The sequence below is a fragment of the Salvelinus sp. IW2-2015 genome, unplaced genomic scaffold (assembly GCF_002910315.2).
Source record: "Salvelinus sp. IW2-2015 unplaced genomic scaffold, ASM291031v2 Un_scaffold3199, whole genome shotgun sequence".
In the NCBI taxonomy this organism is placed as follows: Eukaryota; Metazoa; Chordata; class Actinopteri; order Salmoniformes; family Salmonidae; genus Salvelinus; species Salvelinus sp. IW2-2015.
In genome coordinates, this window is record NW_019944486.1 from 51,112 (window position 1) to 58,090 (window position 6,979).

The 6,979-nt window shown below is 47.6% G+C and overlaps 1 protein-coding gene across 2 annotated transcripts in view; it reads right to left on the reverse strand.

The window, feature by feature from the left end:
• Positions 1-283: 283 nt before the first annotated feature.
• tamm41 (TAM41 mitochondrial translocator assembly and maintenance homolog) overlaps positions 284-6,979 on the reverse strand; it is a 21,584-nt gene continuing 14,888 nt past the window's right edge. For both annotated transcript variants that reach the window (XM_024142490.2, XM_070440932.1), the window contains 5 exons: positions 5,716-5,866; positions 4,657-4,802; positions 1,613-1,778; positions 554-616; positions 284-440 (listed from right to left, as the gene is read on the reverse strand). In XM_024142490.2, the coding sequence (XP_023998258.1) occupies positions 364-440; positions 554-616; positions 1,613-1,778; positions 4,657-4,802; positions 5,716-5,866 (603 nt within the window). In that variant the 3' untranslated portion in view covers positions 284-363. The remainder of the gene's footprint in view (positions 441-553; positions 617-1,612; positions 1,779-4,656; positions 4,803-5,715; positions 5,867-6,979) is intronic.

A 6,979-nucleotide genomic window follows, 5' to 3' on the forward strand; every position in this document is an offset into this window, starting at 1 on the left:
GGTTGGTATTTCAGTTCAGCAGAAAGGGACTGTACAGTATATAACCATTAATAAACTGGGTGGTTCGAACCCTGAATGCTGATTGGCTGAAAGCCGTGGTATATCAGACCGTATACCACGGGTATGACAAAACATTTATTTTTACTGCTCTAAATTACATTGGTAACTAGTTATATTTAAGCAATAAGGCACCTCGGGGGTTTGTGATACAGTCATATGGCCAATATACCACGGTTCTTTTAAGGGCTGTGTCCCAGGTACTCCGCGTTGCGCCTACGTACGAACGAAACAGCCCTTAGCCGTGGTATATTGGCCATATACCACACCCCCTCAGACCTTATTGCTTAAATATAACTGGGAGGATCAGGGTGTCTTCATTCTCCAGCCCTTCCACATCTTCTGGAGCTTCTTGGTGCTATAGGACAGCGACTTCAGCAGTCCTGTATGATGGAGAACACAGTCAGGTAAACCTGTACATCTGCCCTGTGTGTTGATATCCTCAATGAGTTAAATATATAATAGAGGCAAACTAATCTTTTTTTTTTTTTTTTACCAGCCGTGGCGATTCCTTTGGCAGTCTGAGTTATGCTTGAAGACTTCACTATTGACGACATCCCTGTAGAAAAGAAACAGAAGGAAAGAGATGAGTCTGGGTCAATGATTTATACACACACACACACACACACACACACACTAGATGACTGGTAGGGGGCATTGTTTTGAAGCCACCGCACCCCCATCTTGGTCCTCCCTTTACCGTTGTAAAACATATTTTGAAAAGCATGCATTTATTAAAAGTAAACATTCACCCACTTTGAATGTTATATTGTTTTTTTGTTTATCTCTGAGCAGATGTTCCATCGATTCCCTGGGTCTTTTCATGTGTATCGGAGCTATTGCAGTTCAATCAGGCAGAAATTTGTCCGGTATGGAGGGTAGCATCGCAATAAACCTCAAGAGTGCTGACTGGAGTGAAAGAGTATCCTCACATTGATATCAATGCAGAATTGACAGAAAAAAATAGTCTGTTGAATCTCAAGTCAATAGGAAGTTTATAGGAATAGGACTTTTTAGATCGCAAAAAACGTCTATCATACAAGTCAGATTTAATACCGGCCGTTGTCATAGCGCGGGAGGTTGTCTTCTCTCGAATGAGCCATTGATCATAGCTAGCTAGCCAGCCCATAGMGAGAGCATTGCATTGTGGGTTTTGTAGTCGACTTGAGCTGCAACAGATTTTCACAACGATTTCCACGTGTTGCTACCAACCTTATTATAATGACAAAATKAAACATTTGTTCACAAAAAAAATACTGTTCTCACCTWTTAGTGGTATGTGAAAATGACTTGTGTCATGCACAAAGTAGATGTCCTAACTGACTTGCCAAAACTATAGTTTGTTAACAAGTAATTTGTGGAGTKGKTKRAAAAMSRRKTTTWMWKRCYYCSAMCTRARKKKWWKKWAAMYTYCSRMTTCAACTGTACATCATTGGTCTGGGTTTAGCAGTACCAGCGGTCAGATCGATTCACCTCTTGTTTCATCGCCTTGTCCAGGATTCGAACCGGCAACCTTTGGCTACAGGTCCACCTCCTTAGCCACTGGACTACATACCTTGCTGCACCACAGAACCACAGTCTGGGTCCTGGGCCACCTGTAGTAGTATCTCCTCCACGTCCCTGTTCTTCCCTGGCGGGTCCACCAGTCGTGTGATCCTCTGCTGCAGGGTCCTGGGGAGGGCCATCAGCTGGACAAACTGACCCTCTGGACTCTTATCCACCTGCGAGATTTACACACAGCATATTACACACCTAGAACACACACACGTTAGGGGTCCTGCGGGAGAGGTCAGCTGGTTAGGTGGTATTAAGTCCTTGGGGTGGGCCGATCAGCATGGTTAAGCGTTGATGGTCGCCGCTTTGTGTAGAGAAGGCTAGGGAGTGTTATTACACGCTAGCTACGCCGGGTCGAGTAATGTCGTCGATTCTGTTATGGTACACATTGTGGGGAGAAGCGTCAGCTGGTTTGAGGGTCCTGGTAGGGGCGGGGGGTCAGCTGTGGTCCTTGGGGGAAGCTGTCAGCTGGTTAGGTGCTTCCTGGAGGGGCAGTCATGCCTGTGTTTTAGGCGGTCCTCGGGAGGCTCAGGCTGGTAGTCCCGTGGGAGGAGGCAGTGGGAGCGGGTCTGTTAGGGGTCCTGGGGAGGGGCGTCATCTGGTGTAGGGTCGCTGGTTGGAGGCGAGAGCGTCAGCTGGGTTAGTGGTGCCTGTGTATTAGGGGTCCTTGGGGAGTGTAGTGTGGTCAGCTTTTTATCGCTTCACGTGAGCAGAGGGGCGTTCCCGTTTGGTTAGAGTTGCCGTGGGAGGGTGCGGTGTACAAGCTTGTGTTAGGGTACGCTGGGTGTTAGGGGCGTTATCTACAGCTGGTTAGGCGTGGTCCTGGAGGACAGGTCGGTTCAGCTGTTTATGGGTGTGCCCGTGTGAGAGAAGCAGGTCAGTGCTGTAGTGTAATGTCTCTGTTGAGCGCATGTGCAGGCATCAGCTGGTTACGATATGGTTCCTGGGTGATGGAAAGGCTGCGTGCAGTCTGTTAGGTTCTGAGGAGTGTTACTACCAGTATAGAGCAGGTTCAGCTATGGTTATGGGTGCCATAAGGTGGAGATATCGTGCAGTGCTGGTTAGGTGTACCTTAAGGGCAGCGGTAAGCCCGTCAGCTGGCATAGGGTCTCTGGTGAGTCTCGGGAGGGGAGAGTGACAGATTCTATCTGGATTACTCAGGTGGTCGCCTATGGCGTATGGTGTAGTGTTGCCGTTGAAGAGGGGAGGGGCCATCGAGCTTTGACTATCACGGTGAATCAAGCTCGCTGGAGATGAAGCGGTCTAGCTGAACAGTTAGGTTCCTGTAGAGGTAGGGGCGTCAGTTCTGTACGCTCGTTAGGGATTAGGTGTCGTCACGGAGTGGATTGCGAAGGTTGCAGAGTGCCGTCATGTCTAAGTTAGGGTCCTGGGGACGGTAGCAGTCGTATGGTGGGAGAAGTGCGGCGTTCAGCTGTTAGGTCTGGTTTTATGTTGTCACTGTGAGCCCAGGTGCGAATCGAGCTGTCATGATATTGGAGTGGTGACAACGGGGGAGAGAAGCGTAGTCGTTATCTCTAGGAGTGGAGTGTATTACCCTAGGCGCGTCAGCTTGATGTGCCTAGTGGGAGCGCTGGTAGGTCCTGGGCGAGGTAGGCAGTCAGCTGAGTTTTAGTGTCCTTTAGCCGGGTAAGGCGAGCGTCGATTCAATCGGTGGTGAGGATCATAGGAGGTGGGTCTAAGTCCGCAGCTGGTTTAGGTGTTGGTCCTGGTATATACCGATTAGCAGCTCCGGGTGCGGAGGTTGGGCGGTACCAGACATAGTGTGTTATACGTCCTGGGTGAGGGGCATCCAGCTGTACCCTGTAGTTAGGGGCTCACCGTCTGGTGAGTGAGGCGGTTGTGCGGAAGCAATGCAGTCGTTGTGAGTGTGTTCCTGGTGGAGGGCATCATACCAGGCGTTGATGTTCGAGGGTGTCGCTGAGTGGGTATTGGCGTACAAAGCTGGTGTAGGAGTCCAGTTGTGGTGTGAATGTGACGTCCAGTCGTCAGATCTTGTTATGCGGCTCGGATATAGCCTTAGAGGAGGGCATCTAGCCTGGCGTGTGTCTTCATACTAGCGGTCCTGGGGAGGTTAGGCAGGGCCGTCGAGGGCTTTGTGGTTTAGAGTGCCTGGAGTGAGGAGTTCGTCTAGATGAGCGATGTCTTAGGTTAGGGTCGTTACTTGGCTGGGTTGAGGGCGCGCAAGATCGAGCTATGTTATAGGTAGTGCTTGTTGTTAGGGGTAACCTGTGTACGCGATAGCAGGGCGGTATGCAGGTCGCTGAGGATTAGGAGGGTCTCTGTACGGGGGATGTTGCATCAGCTGGCCTTTGGCCGATCTCTAGGAGCCGAGAGGCAGGCGATCTCATCTCGTTATTGGGTCGCTGGTAAGAGAGGTGTGCAGTGCATGCTGTGTTAGTGGTTCTCGGGATGACCGGGGCATCAGCTTTTTTACAAAAGTTGGTTAGGGTCCTGTGAGAGGGGCATCACTGGTTAGGGTCCTAGGAGAAGCGATCAGCTCTTGTTAGGGGTCCTGGGGAGGGGCGTCAGCTGGTTAGGGTCCTAGGGAGGGGCATCAGCTGGACAAACTGACCCTCCAGACTTATTCAACTACAACACACCTACAGGAGGGTATCTCTCCAGGAACAGGGTTGGAGTTAAAACCTACAGGAGGGTATCTCTCCAGGAACAAGGTTAGAGTTAAAACCTACAGGAGGGTATCTCTCCAGGAACAGGGTTAGAGTTAAAACCTACAGGAGGGTATCTCTCCAGGAACAGGGTTGGAGTTAAAACCTACAGTAGGGTATCTCTCCAGGAACAGGGTTGGAGTTAAAACCTACAGTAGGGTATCTCTCCAGGAACAGGGTTGGAGTTAAAACCTACAGGAGGGTATCTCTCCAGGAAGAGTGTTAGAGAGCCCTGATATAGAATGTATACACATTATCCTATGAACACAATTGGGATGGAGGCCAGACCTGTGTTTCTCACCTCCTGCCTCCCCTGCTGAGGCTAGTGTACACACACACACACACACGCACTTCTCACCTCTAGTTTCCCCTGGTGCGGCTTGTACACCACCTGTGGACACTCTTGCAGAATATTGTTGTACAGGATGCGGAAGTGTTGGACGTTTTCCTTGACAATGTTAGCCACCTTGGACCGGTCTTCTCCAATCACCATCCTGAAATCCCCTTGGGGGGAGGGACAACAAACAGTTTCACAACCAACCAGCAGAACAGTAGACTAATAACCAATATTCTCCACCCTTCTCACCATGTGTGCGTTTTTCACTCCCTGTCATGGATTTAAAAGCATATGATTGGTGTAAGCATTGCGTGGAGGGAGTTTCCAYCATTTTTAAATGCATATAAATGAAGTGTTCAAGGGTGGTTAATTGGGATGCAACACGGGCCTAGAATTAAAGCGTTTGCATACTAGCTTGGGTTTGGTCCTACTAGTTAGGTGACACAAACGTCTGTGCCTCGCTTAGTCCCTTATAAAGACATTTCCTTGGAAAACCAGAAAAAAATACTACTCTTTGTCCCGCTTCATACGCCGTACAACAACATAGCCATAATATTTCTTCAAAATAGTCAGAATTAAATCAAAGATCAACATTAATTACATATTTCTTGTTTACGTTTTTGCTGAGGTCTTAGTTGCGCAATTTAACATCTAAACTAAGATGCGGTATTTCTCAAGTGAAAAAATGTACATGAAAACTTGTAGTTGAATGACAACAAAAACACTTAATTGAAGAATCCCTACTGTTGACCAATCACTGAAGAAGGGGAGGAGACTTCAGCCAATGAACTTTCAGCTTGCCTCAATTAAAACAAAACAGCTCAAACAGCTGAAGAAAAAAATAACCTGCCGAACACTAAAACTAACAAAAACTYAACATTTTGACTGGGAAGCATAGCTTTAGTAATGTTACACTAGTCAACAGCTTAGGGAGAAAGATGAAAAAAAAAACATTGCAGATAGCAGCTACTTTAAAAAAGGTTTTACTTTCAGTGATAGGTGTTTGTTTCTGTTTATTTAAAATGAAGTAAATGGTAAGCTGCCCCTAAATAATTCAAAATGTAACTAAAGTCTAGTCACCGGCGTAGGAGAGCCCAGCAATCTGCAGGAACAGGTCCTCTTCAGAGAAGCTCTCAGGCAGCATAAGGAAGGAGGCCGTCACAGCGCTCTTCAGGTTCCCCACCAACGCTGCATGCAGCTTCCTGTTCTCACCCTGCACCAGGATCTTCACCTAAACAATAACATAGTCAGCTTCCTGTTCTCACCCTGCACCAGGATCTTCACCTAAACAATAACATAGTCAGCTTCCTGTTCTCACCCTGCACCAGGATCTTCACCTACACAACAATAACATAGTCAGCTTCCTGTTCTCACCCTGCACTAGCAATCTTCACCCTACAATAACATAGTCAGTTCCTGTTCTCACCCCTGCACTAGGATCTTCACTACACAAACAAATAACATAGTCAGCTTCCCTGTTCTCACCCTGCACTAGGATCTTCACCTACACAAACAATAACATAGTCAGCTTCCTGTTTCTCACCCTGCACTAGGATCTTCCACCAACAACAATAACATAGTCGCTTCCTGTTCTCACCCTGCACTAGGATCTTCACCTACCAACAATAACATAGTCAGCTTCCTGTTCTCACCCTGCACTAGGATCTTCACCTACAACAATAACATAGTCAGCTTCCTGTTCTCACCCTGCACTAGGATCTTCACCTACACAACAATAACATAGTCAGCTTCCTGTTCTCACCCTGCACTAGGACTTCACCTACACAATAACATAGTCAGCTTCCTGTTCTCACCCTGCACTAGGATCTTCACCAACAACAATAACATAGTCAGCTTCCTGTTCTCACCCTGCACTGGGATCTTCACTACACAACAATAACATAGTCAGCTTCCTGTTCTCACCCTGCACTAGGATCTTCACCTACACAATAACATAGTCAGCTTCCTGTTCTCACCCTGCACTAGGATCTTCACCTACACAACAATAACATAGTCAGCTTCCTGTTCTCACCCTGCACTAGGATCTTCACCTACACAATAACATAGTCAGCTTCCTGTCTCACCCTGCACTAGGATCTTCACCTACACAATACATAGTCAGCTTCCTGTTCTCACCCTGCACTAGGATCTTCACCAAAACAATAACATAGTCAGCTTCCTGTTCTCACCCTGCACTAGGATCTTCACCAAAACAATAACATAGTCAGCTTCCGTTCTCACCCTGCACTAGGATCTTACCTACACAACAATAACATAGTCAGTTTCCTGTTCTCACCCTGCACTAGGATCTTCACCAAAACAATAACAATAGTCAGCTTCCTGG